We start from the raw sequence: 18,531 nt of genomic DNA, 5'->3' as shown, positions 1-18,531 counted from the left end.
AGTGCAATTAAAAGAATGATAAATCAATGGTAGCACAACACTAAAACCCAAAACTAATTAAAACAAGAGAACGCAGGCTGATAAATCCACAAACGCTGCAAGTATGCTAATGTTTACTACAGTTCAAACACTCGCAGCACGAATGGCTGAAATTCCATCAAGCAGAATCACTGGGTTTCTAACTGAGCTTGTATTTAAATGATCATTATTTTAGGCTGTGCTTTCTTATCTTAGCTTACTCGTCTGTTAAGCCAATTAAATCCTGAGAGTAAACATAAGCAAATATGGGTCAATGGCAAAGCATTGTTCACAATTAAGAAAATAAAGAAATTAATATTAACACATTATTTTTCAGTCTTATTTTCTGCAAAATGTACCAAGTTAGTTTATGCTTAAGACAAAATATCAAGACAAAATATCTGCCAAATAGGCAATATAAAGTATTTTTTCTCTTTTAATTAAGTAATTTTTTTTAAATACTTAATGTCTTAAGTCAGTTTGCATCTCAAGTAAATGTGTCTTGATTTAAGAACGCAACAGATGAAAAACAAAACTGAGGAAGAAAAACAAATGTACTAAAACAAGTTTCAAAATATATATTTATATACATTTACATAAACATTTTTAAAACATATTTTTGCAAATATGTTTTTTCTTTTTTTTTGTATATTTTGAAATGTATTTAAAATATAGTTGATATTTTATATTCAGTCCAATGTATACAGTTCCAACATGCAATAAGGTAATTAACATTTATAATGATAAATTATACAGAATCCAAAAGAAAAAGAAAAAAAATGAAAGAATTCTGAAAATATTTACTTTTGTACTTTACTTTTTATTTTTTTCATATTATAAATCAACCTCCAATGAATTATAGAAACAAATACATGTAGCTATTGTTCATAGACAGCATCTGCAACTACAAAATACATTTTTACATTTTCTAAAATAAGTTTCAAAATACATATTTATGTAAACATATTTTCTGTTTTCTACCAATATTTTTGGACATTTTTGTATATTTTTGAAGAAAATTGAACAAGCACACACACACCCAAAGTACTTACAGTGTAAGTACAAATGTTTAAGTGGAAAGTTATTCCAAATTAAAATAATGAGTTCATGGTTTCATTAAATATACACACTTGACGTCATTTTTATTGGGCATCTAGTTCATAATGTCCATTAGGGTATCTAGATAGAGGACGTCAATAACGCTGTCCATCACACACCCACTCTAAACCATCACCAGCAGACATAAATCTTCATTGTTTATCAACACACATTTCATTACAGTCACATCTTGGACTTTAACACCCGGCTGAATAAAAATCCTGCAGTCACTGCCATTCTAACTAAGCATGTGCTGTCTAACAGGCCCTTGAGTGCCTTATCAAAATGCCAGCCCTAATGGAGAGAGGCTTTTAACAGGCTCAGATATCAGAAACATTTCTGAAAGATTGTCTCCATTAAAGCTGAGGTCAGAGTTGAAGAGATTGTCTGCTGCATGGTTTATGAAGAATACAGCTCCACGAGTGCCACTCTCTTTATCACAGTAGTCTGTTGCAGTCAGGAACTGCAGAATCGGACCCTTGACATGGAAGAATGATGCTCCTGACGCAAAAGAGCGCTGGGTCGATGGGCTTCCGTTGAGACTGAACCCGTATGAACAGTCAAATGCTGAGCGAGCTGCTTGCTCAAATCTGCTTATGCAGGGACTGCTGTATGAACACAACAGATATGGATAGAGTCTTTAGTAGTTGTTTTTTCTTTCTTTGGCCAAACCAAGTAGCATTTTGATATGAGATTCAGCACTTCGGACAAAGATGAACTGGTATTTGAACTTATGCTTTCGTTTGGAAGGAAATCGAGCCAGCGAGCGAATCAATACAAGCAGAGTGGCAGAAGTTAGTTCACATCAGCTTCTTTTTCCTGCAAACTCATTAGAAAGGAAGAGAGCAGAAGAAACTGCAGGGCCGATGCTTCATATTATAGTCTGCACCATAAGGAGCAATCTATATTGCATAAATAATGATTTTTTTTAAAGGTCTCCCAAAGCCTATCCCCAAATTTTGGTTAGACCAAAACTTAAGATATAACTTAAATGCTAAATGCTTAACACGTTTTAACACACTTTTTAACACAATTTTCTGCTTTCTCAAGATAATAATGGAAATAACAAGATTAACTGTGATTGTAATTTTATTGTATTAACATTATTTTAGTACTATATTACACTATCACTGGAGCAAGATATAGTTGGAACCTTATTGCAAGTATTCAAGAAAAATGGCCAAAAAACATATTTTCAAAAATATGTTTATGTATAGTGTTCCTGTGGCTCAGTGGTAAAGCATTGCCTAAGCAGCACAAAAGGTTGTGGGTTCGATTCCCAGGGGAACATATGTTAGCCAAAAAAATGTTAGCCTGAATGCACTGTAAGTCGCTTTGGATAAAAGTGTCTGATAAATGTAAGTATATTTTCTACCAATATGTTTTTGTATGTGGGTCAAAGACAAAAAAAGGCTTTAAGCATAAAACAATAAGTGTTATACTGCTTTAAATTATTGTTGTTTTTCCCAGAAAAAAATTCTAAATATTGAATTGCAATTTTGTTTTTGTTTTTCCAAGCAAAAAATAAATATACATTTTTCCAATTTGCAGAAGACACCCACTAAAATGTCATTCAGTGTAACAATCTTTTCAGGCATATTTACTACAAAAATCAATTTATGCCATATTAAAAGACTAATTAATTTCTCCCCAAATACTAATTAGTTGTAATTTAAAATGTTTTAAATTTGCCACTATCCTAGGTTTTGCCCATTGGCTAGTAAGAATTTTTTACTCATTTAAAACACAATAAAATGTAATATGCTTCCTTATTCTTTTATATATTCTAACATGAACATGTCAGAATAAGCATGTTGTTTGTTTGAATGACAGTGTAACATTATTTAGACCAAATTTTTACATTTTATTCTCCAAAAACTTGAAAGTAGACACTTTACTTGCATTTAAAGTACATTCTATGGACATAAAATCACTTTTGTAAATTTCCTTTTATGTGGACATCTTAACGTCTTTGACTCATGTTTGTGTGTGTGTGTATATATACTTTAAAAATATATATTTTTTAAAAGGATTTACAAATATATTTTGCCCTTTATTTCAATATTTCTATCCATGAAAATTTGTTCACATTGTAAATCATTCTGAATCATTATAAATCTGGTTTATAAATAGGTTATTCCATCCACATTTATATGTGAAAACAGTGAAGCTCTGTTTACAACATATGTTAAGCATTTATTTAAAATATACAGTGTTTTGGTCAGAAAATGCTTTTTAGCATGTTCATAGCACAATTTTCATCTTTCACATTAAAAACTGTTTCAACACTAAAGTGTAGTGCCATTTAACCCCCAGTGAATTATAGAAACAATTAAATCAATTATAAAATAATACAAATTAAAGTACATAAAAATAAATAAATTAGAAAGATTTGAATTTAGAATTATTTTTTGAAGATTTGAGTTAAATTTTGATTGGTTTTGGAACAATATAAATGTCAACTGTCTTATTAATTTTATGCTTTTTTTCTCATATTGGGAACAAAGTTACTTTTACATTTTAGGAAAAGACAGCCTGGTCTCATAAGAAAACTGTTTTAAAATTTGTTTATTTTGTAAATTGCTGAAATATGTATGATTTATGTTGTATGAAATCGAATGGTTTTCAGAAAAAACTAAGTATGAAGGTCCATCCCTAAAATAACTCTCAGCAGGCCATAAGCAGATTGATGAGCTTGTACAGGTTCATAAAATCTCACCACCGACTTGCCAGAAAGTGAAATAGTTACCAGCTGCCATGAGTGTGTTGAACAGGAGTAGTCCATGGAAGGATCATTATATTTGGGGGTTCTTGACATCAATAAGTTTGAAAACCCCTGCTGGAAGATGTCGTAACTACACCATCTGGCTTCGAAAAGCATCCTGGGAGAAAGTATTCTAACATGAAACATTATACACTTCACTTTTAAAATCCCGATTGGTCTTCGACTCTTAACAAATCCACTTCAGTGGTTTGAACTCTGTACAAGGCGCTGCCATTGTTACTGGAACTGTAATTTGCTCAATAAAAAATTGGCACTCAGTAATTTCCAGCTCATTAGTACAGTCACATGATGTCACCGTGAGCCAAATTTTACATAACGACCATAATTAGTCCCATGAGCGGAAGCTGGTTTGACAGGCCTCACAACATTTCTTTTGTCTTTTTTCTTTATTTTCAGCTCTGATGAATTTAATTCATGCTTTCAATTATCTCATTTAAGGTTATGAAATTAGTAATGGCCACCTAAATTAAAAGTTTGTGCTATGCATTTCCAAGAGTTCATTATATATATATATATATATATATATATATATATATATTATATATATTATATATATATATATATATATATATATATATATATATATATATATATATATATATTATGTGTGTGTGTGTGTGTGTGTGTGTATATGTATATACACACACACACACACACACACACACACAGGGTGAATATATGAGGTACATTAAAAATAATGTCAGTTTTATTGAAATTATATATATATATATATATATATATATATATATATATATATATATATATATATATATATATATATATATATGAAGGTTACGTCTCATTTCCATTTAGTTTTAGATGTATTTATATAACTACAGATAAAACTGAAATTGCAATTAATATATAATTAATTATTATAATTATAATGAATAATAATTATTAATATAATTTAAAATAAAATAAATTTAGATTTTAAAATTTTTAATAATTTGGTTTCTCAAATGAGACTACAATAAAATTTTAAATAAATAACGCTCTCTCTTTCTCTGTATATATACAGGTTTGCTGATCTTTACAGAAAAAGTTGTTTTGCAATTTCAGTGTCGTGATCAAATTATTAGCAGATTGAAGGTCCAGTTGAGGACACGTCTGCTAATTACACCGTTTGGCTTTTAGCCTCATGGATATAATTGACACTTTTTTGTGTCTCTGTGGTTGTCAACAGGAAAAAGGCCAAAGCAAACAAATCAGTCTCCAAGATTCTTGTGTTTTCCCTGCTTGTTCCAACTGTTGAAACCAAATAAACTGCAAACAGCTGTGTCTCACATCTCATTAATTATTTAAAAGCCTCCCAGTAACCGCTGTGCTAATCACCTGTAAGAACGGTCCAGTGAACTCAACGGGTCTCTAATAAAAATTCAACACCTTGGAAAAGTCTTAACTGTGGTGATAATAGAGCTGTGCACACATATGAGGAGATCCTTAGGTTTGATTTCCAGCTATGAGTTTGCCACACATCTCTATACTTCATGGTAGACAAGACCACCCCAGAAACCAGTGATTACAAATACTCCCTGAATAGAACAAATGGAAACTGCTAACACAATTCTATTTGAGGCCCAGGCCCCTAATATGAACTGCTCAAAGAAAGTTAACATGGGGGCCCTGTATTAAGTCTTATAACAATATATTAATTTTTTTAATGGTTTCAGATTCCAAAATATGAATGTATTTATTCATATGAAATGGTGAATGAATCATGTAATTATGTGAGTTGTGTAAATTATATTAGAGATATAAAAAGGAACAATGGTTTAACAGCTCCTCCTTGTGGCCACAACAAGAACTCACCACAACGTACATGTTCTAAATGTGCACAAGTTTGCACTACTCCAGGCTACATTATGAATATATTTTGATACTAAAAACAGAGTCAACATGCAAACTTGTGAGTCATAAACAAGTGAGGTCCAAGGGCATTTTTCAGGACTTTTAAGAAACAACAAAAGTCCATTACATGTAGGCCAATGATTAAAATATTTAATAACATTCTAGAAAATAAATTAAATAGCCTACAGCATGGCATTTCGTTGACCTCCAGTTCGCATGCTCACCAAAAAGATTAAAGTAACTTAAAAATGATTTCAGCTATCATTTTTAAGTAACCAACTAGCTATGTCTGCATGCGAGTGATGGACAGAGGAAGAGAGCTTAACTATGAAGAAATTTGATGTATTATACAGTGGAGACGGATATGTGTTCGTTCTGGGCATATTTGATGGGGATTTTTTATATTAAGAAATCAATTTTATATATATGCCTTTAAAGTTTTGACTATAAAAGCTGTCGAGTATGCAGTGTGTATAGAGATTGCTAAGACATGTGACCAACTGGGCTGCAACGTCATCAGAACGCAAAGAATTATGGGTATGTTTGGCCAGTTTACATAGGTTGGCATAACAGGCTAGTGTTCTGGCATGAAAATAATGAAAAATTAGCGTGAAAAACAGAATATAATCGTACAAAATGCAGCGGACTAAAGAAAACATTGTCGTACCATACCGCCTAAAACTAAATCCTAATGCAAAGACGAGATATGACGAGAAAAAAAGGGAATCAAAAGACTGGATCCTTACGAGCAGAGCGACTGGTCAAGGGACGTCAAACTGTTGCCCAACTTCCAGCACCCATATATTTACAACTGCATGATACTAAGTGTTAGTGCATACACACACGAAGTTTTCTATGGACTTTTTAATAATGTAAATGTATTCATCTAAATGTGTTTACATGTTAAATATGTAAAGAAACTGAAATTAAGTTGGATTGTTACTACTATTTAAGTTATATAATTGTGTTTGCAACCAAAGAACACTGATTTTGCACAATTCTTCCTTAATACAGATAAAGGAGGCAGAATTTCATTCGGTCTTTGTGTATTTTATTTATACAGACATGGCTAAAAAATCATTACATGTGAGAAGAGACATTACAAAATCTTTTGGAAAACAATAAACATTTACATATTAGATGTGAGCATGGTATATAATTCTCCAAAAAGGCTTGAACCGGTCTGTGTTCGTAGCTTTGACCTCAGTATGGCCGAGGTACAGAGAAGGGGTCCAGTCAGGATCACACTCCAACATTTCATAGGCAGGTTTGCCTGCAAACAGAGTCACCAAATAAATTGCTATGTAGCCTAGATGTACATTTAAATCTGATTAACGTTACGCTTTAGTACGTTGGTAACTTAAGCTAATGGTCTGCTTAAGTCAAACAAAACACGCTGGTTTTTGCCCACAACATAACATTTACAGAGAGTAATTGTAACTTACCTTTGTGAAAAATGCTTTGAACACACCACCATGTGTGGTGGAGTGTTATCGAAGGTAATCTTGGGCTCCTTACTGCTGCTATCCATGCCATTCGTCAACTATTTGTCACCTCTGAAACATGGCTTGTACTATTATTTTTCCACGCTGGAAAACGATAAAAGGATATTCCGTTCTTAAGCTTTACGCCACTTCTATTCCAGTTTATATCGTTCTTCCCTCCATGCATAGAAGTCTGGCGCGTTATGTTTGTGCCGCGGTTTCCCAAAATGCTTTGCGTTTACCACTGGGAATACGTCATGATGACGACACATTAGCAATCTCTATACTCGCTCCGAAGTCCCGATCTGATCTAAAAGATTATTTTAAAAAAATTATAAAATCGTGGAAAACATTTATTTATTTATTATTTTTGGTGACTTGTTTCAAAAAGTTAAACTTTCATATATTCTAGATTCATTACATGTAGAGTAAAACATTTCAAAAGTTTTTTTATTTTTTTATTTTGATGATTAGAGTTTACAGCTCATTAAAGTCAAAAATCCAGTATCTCATAATATTAGAATATTTCCTAAAATCAATCAATCAAAAAAAAAAAAAAAAAAAAAAAAAAAAAAAAAAAAAAAACAACAAAAAGGATTTACAAAACAGAAAAGTTCAAGTTCTTTAAAGTATGTTCATTTATGCACTCAATACTTGGTCGGGGGTCCTATAACACAAACTCAGCATCAGTGAGGAGTGGCATGAAGCGATCAGCCTGTGGCTCTGCTGAGACACTACTGAGTCTTCAGCTCGTCTGGATTGTTGGATCCACTGTTTATCATCTTTCTCTTGAAAATATCTCACAGATTCCACATGAGGTTCAGGTCAGGCATGTTGGCTGGCCAGTCAAGCACAGTAATATCATGGTCAGCAAACCACTTGGAAGTGGTTTTGGCACTGTGGGCAGGTGCTCAAGTCCTGCTGGAAAAGGAAATCAGCATCTCCATAAAGCTCGTCAGCAGATGGAAGCATAAAGTGCTCCAAAATCTCCTGGTAGACGGCTGCATTGACTTTTGACCTGATGAAACACAATGGACCGACACCAGCAGATGTCACGGCACCCTAAATCATCACTGACTTCAGAAACTTCACACTGGACTTCAAGCAGCTTGGGTTCTGTGCTTCTCCACTGTTTCTCCAGACCTTGATTTCCAAATGAAATGCAAAATGTACTTTTATCTGAAAAGAGGACTTTGGAGCACTGAGCAACAGTCCAGTTCTTTTTCTCCTCTGCCCAGGTAAGATGCTTCTGACATTGTTTCTGTTTCAGAAGTGGTTTCCTGAAGATGTCGGAGTGAGGTGACTCTTGATGCACTGACTCCAGCTTCAGTCCACTCCTTGTGAAGCTCTCCCAAGTGTTTGAATCGGCTTTGCTTGACAGTATTCTGAAGCTTGTGCAACTTTTCCGTCGCAATTTCTTCCAGTCAACTTTGCATTTAATATGCTTTGATACAGCACTCTGTGAACAGCCACCCGTTCAGTAATGACCTTCTGTGACTTACCCTCTTTGTTGAGGATGTCAATGATTGTCTTCCCCATTATTATGGTTTCAAAGAACAAGAGATACCCAGAATTTATACTGTAGGGATGGTCATTTAATGAAACTCAAATGTAAGTATTTGAATATTTTGAGATCTCCCTCGGTAGAAATCGCAGTCGGGGGGCACATAGACCGGACCGAAAGGGCATTTTAGCGTTAGCGATTAAAGGGGCAGGAGCTTGAGATATTATTGTTATCTGATTGCATTAGTCTATAAAAGAGTGATTGTCAATGTAAAAAGAGCAAATGGGAGAAGCAGAAAACTTCAGAAAACTCAAACACAAAGAGTATACCCAGAGACTTTTTAATCATAATACATTTATTTGAGCAATATACAATATAAACACATCAAGCACTAGGGGACATGTCAGGTCACAGTTTTGGGGGTCCTGTTAGTCTCCAGCCTTCCTTTTTTCCAATCTTGGTGAACATAGCCAAAGTTCCCAGACCAAAACACGCTGTGGTACCGGTGATAGCACTGTGTGCTAAACGTAAAAAAAAAAACAACACCAGCAAACTTCTTTAAACTCTTCTTTAACAACAACAACAACAAAAAAAGACACCATTGACCATGATTAATTATGAAAAACATGTGAATATTGTACTTACTTCGTGCTCCGAGGAAAATACCCGAAGCACATCCACCGATGAAATAGTTGGTTGGGTCGTCAGGTGCTTCTCTGGCCTGTGCGCTCAGACAAGTGGCCATTCCAAAGATGGCACCCATGGCGGCTGAAAGGGATGCAAACAGGAAGTAAATTACTGAAGCAAGTGTGTGTTGCCATCTGATATAACTGATTTAAACTAAAATCATTCCATTAATGTATCTACTGTTCCAACATGTAACAAAGCCAACACAAGCAACTGTAAAGAAAGACAGTATTTTTAACTTTTATTCAACTTTTTATGAAGTCCCGACAGAGCAAAAATGATGGAAAATGAAGGTGAATCACAAAGACAAAGGCTGCATCCAAAATGGCACGCCTCCCTGCTAGATAGCAAGCGAAAACAACGTTCAGTGAAAATACTAGCGTGTCCAAATTCACAGAATTCATAAAACAGAATTCTAAGGTCACGAGAGAGGATTTGTGGATGACAGTGATGACAAAGACAACAAGGCGAATGTAGTATGTCTGAATTACATTCATTGTACACACATTATGGAATGAAAATTTTAATGGTTATGAAGAAATTATTCAAAAGAAGTATCTATTCAGAGAGCATGCAATTTCAGATGCAGCCGAAGTCTTTCACGTTTCACCAACATAAATTACCTTGATCTCTCTCTCTCTCACACACAAACACACCTCACAATGTATGGGAAACTCAGTGGTACACTTATGCATTATATTTTTTTTCATCCTAAAATTTTCACAACATTCAAGTACACTTTCCAAACAAACATAAATAATAAAATTAAACAAAAAAATACAAACACACATAAACAAAAATAAAATGAAAAATGGTAATGTCTTGGAAACTATATATATATATATATATATATATATATATAGAGAGAGAGAGAGAGAGAGAGAGAGAGAGAGATATTTGTCTTACCCATGGTGACAGTGCCTGATGTTGCTCTGGCCAAAGCCTCAACAGCTGTTTCCGGTGGAAATGCTACAATGTGGTAGGCAGAACCTACCAGCCCTGCAGAACAACAACAGTAGCACATGAAGCTGTGTTTAATAAAGCAGGCCATGCTCGGTGGAATCTGCATCATTATGAGAGTCACACGAACAACGCAAGTAAGTTAGGTATGAAACAAATCGACGATTGGAGTGTGATAGCAGCTCTGAATGTCATTTTGCAAATCACAAAACAATACACGCTGAAGCCACTTTACAGTTAGACAAACCAACTAACCGACGGAATTAAGTCGAAAATTTGAATATAACACGATTATAAGAATAGCGCGCTAATGTGTTATTCACTATTTCACTAGCTGCGAGGGTAACTTACATGCTAACAGCTTAGCCTTTAGAGCCCATAAACAATGCGCATGTTAAACACCACGCTCAAATAATCCGCTAGAAACCCTAGAATCCAGACATACAGCAGACTAACCGATGGCAGTGGCTATTTTTGTGGTGATCCATGTTTTGGCAACGCAGTCCTTGCCCTCTTCCAGATCCCAGTAGCCCATTTCTGCATCAAGGACACGACTGGGATAGCGCGAGAGTTCTTCTTCTTGAGTTTATTGACAGTTGGTGCACAACGAGCGGTCCGTTAGCGCCACCAACTGCTATGGAGTGTGAACCACATTTCCTTCTTCCTTTAAAAAAAAAAGCTATATTCTCTCACTCAGTTTAGTTTGTGTAAGATAATGCAGTGATAGGCCATAAAGTTTATCTTTTGAGCTAAAGCTTCTTCTTGACCTCATTCTTTTAATGATGTTGTGGATCTAGTCGCGTTCAAGTGATTTTCAACTGCAACACCATCCTCCTATCCGAATATACACGATCCAAGGTTATTAAAGGGAGCTATAATTAAACCATAAAAAGTTACTTGAAATTATATATATATAACTATTTTTTTTTCATTTTACATCAGCTAGTTAACAAGGCAAAATGTCTAATTTTTACTTAGTTTGACTAGATGTAGACCTCCTGAAATATCTAAAAATAAAACTGAAATAAAATGAATAAAAAAAAATAAAAAACTAAAACCTAAACCAAAAAATAAAATGAAAACCAAAAATATAAAAAAAAAATAAAACTTTAATTGAAATCAACATGAATGCAGAAAATATAAAAATAAAATCTAGCTCCAACATTAACAAAAACTTTAATATTATCTCAGTGATACTAAAATAACTGTGATCTCTTGATTTGATGTTATGCATAACTAGGCATCCTACAGGTATCAGCTAAGCACAAACAAGTTGAAATTGCTGGTTTTATTTTGCGATTCAGCTGTAACAACTTATATGAAAAAGAGAGAAAAAAGAAAAAGAAAAGGGAGTCTTCTGAAAGGTACGCTACAAAAAAAGATAAAAGAACCTAAAATATACACCAGACCCTACATAAATATAGCCTAGTTTTTTTTTTAAATCCAAAATCCTTGATTTGATGCAAAATGAACGGCATTCTACTGTCAACACATTAAATCTTAAAAGTGCAAGTAAATAAATAGCATATATACATACATACACTTCCCTGTGTGCACCCGAATTTCCCTGAATTAGGTGACTGTATGTAATTTATGTAAACTAGTCTTTAAATAACTAAACTTTATCATTTAGATATTATTTTTAATTACTGGTACAATCTAGGCTAAATGAAACGGGTGTATTATAAAACGTATATGATAAAAACTGAGTTATCAGCACATTAATATTATTATAAGTAATAATAAAAAGGGCCCAAAAATCAAAAGATTTGTTTGGAGCCTCGCAAGGGAAAGTGCATTTTGTAATCACTGCTGTTTCTCTGTTTCGGCGACTCTTCTGGATCATTTCCGGGTCAGCAGCTACAGGTTGCTAAGAAGTTGGTGCAGATGACACGTCAGCTGACTGGAAAACAACACAAACTGCAACACCTGCTTGAATAAGATAAAGTCACAAACCTCCGCGGTGCATGTAAACGCGCACTGACGACTGTCGCTGCATTACAAACGCGAAGAAGAGTCGCGCGCCACTGCTGCAGCATCACGCATGCTGAGCTTGAGAGAGAGTTCAGCATCATTCAGTCCGGACCCGCGGAAGATGATCAGCCCAGCGGTGCGGCGTTGTCGTGGGTGAGAGAGAGCTTACCGGACCGGTGCTGTCGTCTTCCGCATCCCGAGCATGTCGTCCCCGTCGCCGGTGCAGATCAGAGAGGCGAACGCGCACCTGGCGGCGCTGCACAGACGGGTCACAGACCTCGAGCAGAGGCTGGAGGACGCGGAGAAAACCGTGCGCGAGCAGGCGGAGAGCCTCATCCGCAAAGATGAGCAACTGAGAGCCACCACGCAAGAGATCACGGAGGCCAAGGACAAGTAGGGGAAAGAATATATTTACATCCTTAAAGGGATAGTTCATCCAAAAACGCAAATTCTGTCATTAATTGCTGACCCTCATGTCGTTCCAAACCTGTAAGACTTTTGTTCATCTTGGGAACACAAATTAAGATATTTTTGATGAAATCCGAGAGCTCACTGACCCTTCTTAGACAGCAACACAACTACCACGTTCAAGGCCCAGAAACGTACTAAGGACATCGGTAAAATAGTCCATGTGACATCAGGGGTTCAACCGTAATTTTACGAAGCGACGAGAATACTTTTTGTGTGCAAAGAAAACAAAAATAACGACTTTATTCAATAACTCTTTTCCTGCAACATGCCGCCATAGTGTACACAGTATTACGACACATGCGCTTGCTTCCGCATCATGAAAACAATCCATGCAACGCCATTCCAAAAAGTTTTATAAATTTGATACATAACACTTCTGTCAATATACCAGATGGACTTGTGAACTCCCATTCCTTTTCTTCAATGGTAATGACTTGAGGGCAATGCTTCCCAACAAACTTATTCGCTCTTGTTTCAGTTCCATATTATATCCAACGCTTCTGTATCATAACAGTGTTTTGCAAGTTTATGATAAATCATCTGTAAAAAAATTGATAACAAAGTATATTAGCTTTCCAGTGGCTCCTAAAGCTAAGGAAACTCATTTTAAAATATTCAGTGGTATATATCCATCAAGTGAATTTTTTAAGACAACGGTTTAATTTTGAAGAAAATACTTGTATTTTCTGTCAAGTTGATATATTTTTTTTTTCTTGTGTGTTTTCAAATATTTTTGGGGAAATATGTCTTATTGGTTGGAGACAAAGGTTCATTCACTGCCCACTTTTGCCAGGAAACATTACGTTTGGAATGATATTGGATGATAAAAAAAAAAAAAAAAAAGATTTTTTTTATTATTGTAATGTTGATTCTGGGAAAAATTTTCATTCATAAATGCAAATGTATGAAGATGAAACCTTATTTTTCTGTATTCAAAAGATACTTTATTTGTAATTACTTTCCATCATTGGAATGTATGTAAATGAAAAAGTCCCAGAAATTTGCAGGAATAATAAGAGACTTTGGTCTCTTAGAAGATGAATGAAGAGACCCCTTCTTAATTTTTGATTTTATTAATGTATTTTCTTTTATTATTATTTATTTAACTGATATGTGCCTTGCTTGATACTCATTTAACTACTTTTGTTAATGCCATTGTAGGTGTATATTTTGTTTGTTTTGTTCTTGCTGTTCAATAAAAAAAAAAACAATGCATGCGCATGGCGCTGCTGCATACTTAACATGCTCATGCATGCGTTGTTTACTTGATGCGGAAGCAAGCGTATGTGTCGTGATACTCTCCACAATGGCGGCACATTGCAGGAAACTGGATGAGGAGGATAAGAGTTGTTGAATAAAGTTGTTATTTTTTACTACCTGGGAATATTACAGTTGTGTTGCTGTCTATGAAGGGTCAGAGTGCTCTCGGATTTCATAAAAAATATCTTTATTTGTGTTCCAAAGATGAACGAAGAGTGGGTAATTAATGACAGAATTGTGATTTTTATGTAAACTAACCCTTTAACACAACCGTATCGTGCTGTAGATGCATAATATTGCATTATTTGACGTCAAAACCATGTATACGCTAAATCAGAAAGCTCAATTAAGCTACTGTAAGTGACTTTTGCATTCAAAATATCCCTGAAATAAAACATAACAGATATTATTGGATACGATGGTCTAAGAAAACACACCTGGCAGCTCTTGACTTTTTAAAAAACAAAATAGACAGCAGCTCGCGCCTGTTAACCAATCAGCAAAAGAACTGGTAACGTTGTGAGGGGCGGGGCTACTTGTTTGTGTGATAAATGCTGGACAGAAGGTAGACGGGTTATTGTTTCCAAACAAGTTTCCTCAATCACTCTACTGTTCAATGTGTCCAAACAACTGAAAAAAGCATCACAATAATCCACAAGTTATCCACACAACTCCAGTCCACCAATTAACATCTTGTGAACTGAAAAGCTGTGTGTTTGTAAGAAACAAATCCATAATTAACACGTTTTAAACTTTAAACTTTCGCTTCAGGCTAAAATATAAGGCAGTGATAACGCTTCCTCTAGTGGAAAAAGTCAGTCCCAGTTGTCCTCTCACATCAAAACCAACCAATATAATTGTTCAGAACTATTTTTGATTGTAAAAGTAGCTTGCATATTTCTCTCCTGATTCAGATGAGATAATTTTTAACTGGAGGATACGTTATTATGGATTGTGGTCTCAACAGCAGCAGTTGTCTTGATGGATTTGTTGATGTATTTATCAGCTGTTTGGACTCTCACAAAAAGATCGGTGGTTAGAATTACTTTAGCGTGCTCACTATAGTCATGCCTCAAACATGTATTTTAAAAAGGCATTGTTTTTATGAATTTTAGGTTTACTTGACAGACATATCAAACAACCACTATAGTCCTAAAATAGCAACTGTTTTCCAGAAGACATCAGCTTCAAATTCATATTTGATGTCACTGTATAGAAAGATAATTTTGCGGAACAAAACATGAAAATGTCTTCAAGTAATTAGCAGAGACTTTAAAGGGACAGGTCAACCAAAAATGAAATTTCTGACACATTTACTCCCCCTTAAGTTATTCCAAATCTGCATGATTTTTTTTTTCCATACTATGAACGTCAATGGGGACCAAGAACTGTTTGGTTACCCACATTCTTTAAAATATCTTCTTTTGTGTTCAACAGCTCAAAGAAACTGATACAGTTTTGGAACAACTTGAGGGTGAGTAATTAAAGACACAATTTTTTTATTTTTAAGTGAACTGTCCCTTTAAACAAATCGATGACTGCTACTCTTAAAAAAAAAAAAAAAAAAAAAAAAAAAAATTGCCAATTTCCTGAGGGTGAATTAGCTGTCCAGATTGGCTTACAAACTGAACAGCACTATTCCAATTGGTGCAACTAATGGTGCATTAACTGCAGCTTTAATTAAAAGGTCATTTTATCTTTATTTTTCATGTAGAGAGATTTTCTTCCTCCATGAGAAGCTCTGTCAATCAGAGGAATCCATCCATAAACTCAACCAAACGATTAAGGAAAAAGATTCTCTAATCGGACAGTTACAACACCGATGTCAGCTTCTGGACAACATTTGCAAAAGCCGTCCATTTTTGGACAGCATGCTGGCTCAGATGGCCGAGGCAGAGAGGATGGGGCCTGTCAGTGACTTGGGGAAGCCCACGACCAACAGCTCTCTCATGGACGGAGAATCCAACTGCAGTCCCAGCCGCCTCTCCAACCACAAAGACTTCTCCCTCAGCGAGGACGACTCTGACGATCAGGAATTAGATGGGGTTGTGTTTGGGACCACAGTATGAGAGTCTCAATTCAACTGCTCCTCATCTCAGGTTTAGCAGCCTGTGTGTGTTTTATGGTTACAATTGATGCAGTGTCTTGTAAAACATCTGTTATATCATAAAACAGGTTACTGGAGTGTGAATGGGATGCTACTGTAAAGAGCGAAAGCCTGGTCAGTTCTGGCTAAATCTGTGCACAAATTGGTGCAAGTATGCCACATATCTTTTAGATTTGTCCCTCAGATTACTGGATATTTAGGTTCAGTTTGAAATAACGAGTTAATTTATCTTTAATCTTCCCTTTTTAACTTTTAAATTTGCATATGCTTTGATATACCTTATGGATTTATTGCGTTACATGAATATTTAAGAACATTTTTAAAATTTGCATTGAAATGACCTGTTACATGCAGTCTACCTGCAGTTTAATTTGTTACCATGATGCAGTCCTGTTTTTAAAAGATGTTTTAGAGATGTAATATACTGTGACATTGCATGCTTACTGTTTTGTCGGAGCCTCTCAGTGAGCAATTTGATGCAATATGATGGATTCTTGTTGGGAAAGCCGCAGGAGTTGGATTTAGATGATTTAGACCCATTGTTATCTATTGTATGCCATGCATTGGTCACAAATAGACAGGTTTAAATCATAAATTAGACTGTTGGACTCCCATATTAAAATGCAACACAATACTTTGCATATCTATGCTGGAAAGTTCAAAGGAATAGCTCACCCAAAAATTTCAATTTTGTCATTTGCTCAACTTCATGTCATGTCCTGACAGGTTCTAAACATGTATTACTTTCTTCTGCAGAACACAGCATTTAATTTGAACATTTAGAGTCCAGTGGATGAAGAAAAAAAAAAAACGAGGGAAAGTCATTGGACTATAATGTGAATTTAAATTGTTACATTTTTCTCTACCCTAAAAAATGCAGGTTGCTTGTTTAATCTAATTATTTATTCTGAAAAATTATAATAAATTATTTTTCAGTGCTAAATATCTAAAGTGTGTACTTTTTCCTCGGAAGCGCAAATATACAGCAAATCATGCAAACCCTAGCATTAAATATTTTCTTTTAATATTTTCTTCTCTAAAAATTTAATATTTTATTTTCTAATATTTTAATAATATTTTTGTTTATTTTAAAATAGCTTAAATATGTCTATTAAGCTTTGGGTTGGGTGAACTATTCCTTTAACTGTGCAATTTTTTTTTTATTTTTTTTTTTTTTGATTCCTTACATGTACGAGTTCTTTTGGACCCATTTTTATAAAATAAATAAAATAACTTTACAGTAAGGCTTGTTAATGCATTAGGTATCATAAATTAAAAACATTTTTTTTTTTACAGCATTTATGTTTATAAATATTCTGTTGTTTGTTAATTGATACAGTTTGAAATGTTAAATGTATATTAGTATACAATAGAACGTTCCTGAAAAACTGTGGAAATGTTTTCCTCCACTGAGGATTAAAAATTTGTGCTGGAAACTCAGAAGTATCAGAAGTGAATCATGGGAGTAATACACAAAACAGTTTTTGAGATACCCTACCACCACTGTGCAGTTGAGCTTCAGCGCTGGAGCGCCAGGCGGCTGTTAATGACAGTGTGACAGCAAACGTAATTTAAGATGCATGTATATAATTAAATGATCTATGCAGTGAAATTGTTCTCTGAGAGGCTCCCTTAATAAAACAGTTCTTAAAATAGAGCTTCACCAGATAAACCGAGCAAAGCCAAGCAAGCTAAAGCTGTTGCTTATGCATTTACAGGCTCATGGTTGAGAAATCGTAAGGAGTGTAAAAACACTTGTTTTTGTTGAATATCTCATATACCTGTTTCATGGGTTGAATGAATCATGTTACATATTTACATGTAAACATAAAACAGCTGTCCTATTTGCTGTTATTTCAGTTCTAATGTAATGCCAATACGAATAGATATGGTATAGGCCTTGTTCCAAATTTATTTTGTCATTCGTTTAATTCAGCCTAGCAAAATCAAGTCTATGCAAGCCAAGTCATATTTTGTCATATTGCCAGATGGAGGGGAGCCATAATGTAGTGCGTGAGTGTACTGATGATGGGGCATTATCCATGTACAGCGTGTCATGTGTCCTGTTGAGATGTGATGGTTACACAATATTTTTGTGTTCATTTTAAGAGTTACATGTAGTTTTGAACTGCAGCATGTTACATATTGGGGCATGCCATATTTGTCTTGCTAGTGCCCCGTACAGAAGTGACCATATTTCCCTACAGATAAAGTAAAGCAGTGCCTAGAAGACTGATGGTTACTTGTTCAATGGAATTATTTATTCTGAAAAATTCTAATAAACTATTTTGTTATTCTTCAGTGCTAAATGTGTACGAGTGTGTACTTTTTC

The 18,531-nt window shown here is 34.8% G+C and overlaps 2 protein-coding genes across 2 annotated transcripts; one reads left to right on the top strand and one right to left on the bottom strand.

Moving 5' to 3' along the window:
* Positions 1-9,077: 9,077 nt before the first annotated feature.
* Positions 9,078-11,162, bottom strand: LOC109056538 (NADH dehydrogenase [ubiquinone] 1 alpha subcomplex subunit 11-like). The gene is made up of 4 exons (XM_042734581.1): positions 10,844-11,162; positions 10,334-10,426; positions 9,386-9,508; positions 9,078-9,261 (listed from the first exon to the last, which is right to left on the bottom strand). The coding sequence occupies exons 1-4, from the start codon at positions 10,920-10,922 to the stop codon at positions 9,149-9,151; spliced, it is 408 nt and encodes a 135-aa protein (XP_042590515.1). The 5' UTR covers positions 10,923-11,162; the 3' UTR covers positions 9,078-9,148.
* Positions 11,163-12,201: 1,039 nt separating this feature from the next.
* LOC109056532 (vimentin-type intermediate filament-associated coiled-coil protein-like) lies at positions 12,202-18,508 on the top strand. Its single transcript, XM_019073723.2, has 2 exons — positions 12,202-12,754; positions 15,807-18,508. The coding sequence occupies exons 1-2, from the start codon at positions 12,564-12,566 to the stop codon at positions 16,159-16,161; spliced, it is 546 nt and encodes a 181-aa protein (XP_018929268.2). The 5' UTR covers positions 12,202-12,563; the 3' UTR covers positions 16,162-18,508.
* The last annotated feature ends 23 nt before the right edge of the window (positions 18,509-18,531 follow it).

The sequence above is a fragment of the Cyprinus carpio genome, chromosome B11, assembly GCF_018340385.1.
Source record: "Cyprinus carpio isolate SPL01 chromosome B11, ASM1834038v1, whole genome shotgun sequence".
Taxonomy (NCBI): Eukaryota; Metazoa; Chordata; class Actinopteri; order Cypriniformes; family Cyprinidae; genus Cyprinus; species Cyprinus carpio.
This window is presented reverse-complemented; position numbering and strand designations above follow the sequence as displayed.

Excerpts from the sequence above, each read along its gene's own strand:
- LOC109056538 (XM_042734581.1), bottom strand. The coding sequence starts at position 10,922 with ATGGGCTACTGGGATCTGGAAGAGGGCAAGGACTGCGTTGCCAAAACA. Across the intron at positions 10,427-10,843 it reads AAAAATAGCCACTGCCATCG|GGCTGGTAGGTTCTGCCTAC; the intron begins GTTAGTCTGCTG and ends GTTGTTCTGCAG. Across the intron at positions 9,509-10,333 it reads ATCAGGCACTGTCACCATGG|CCGCCATGGGTGCCATCTTT; the intron begins GTAAGACAAATA and ends CATCCCTTTCAG.
- LOC109056532 (XM_019073723.2), top strand. The coding sequence starts at position 12,564 with ATGTCGTCCCCGTCGCCGGTGCAGATCAGAGAGGCGAACGCGCACCTG. Across the intron at positions 12,755-15,806 it reads ATCACGGAGGCCAAGGACAA|AGAGATTTTCTTCCTCCATG; the intron begins GTAGGGGAAAGA and ends TTTTTCATGTAG.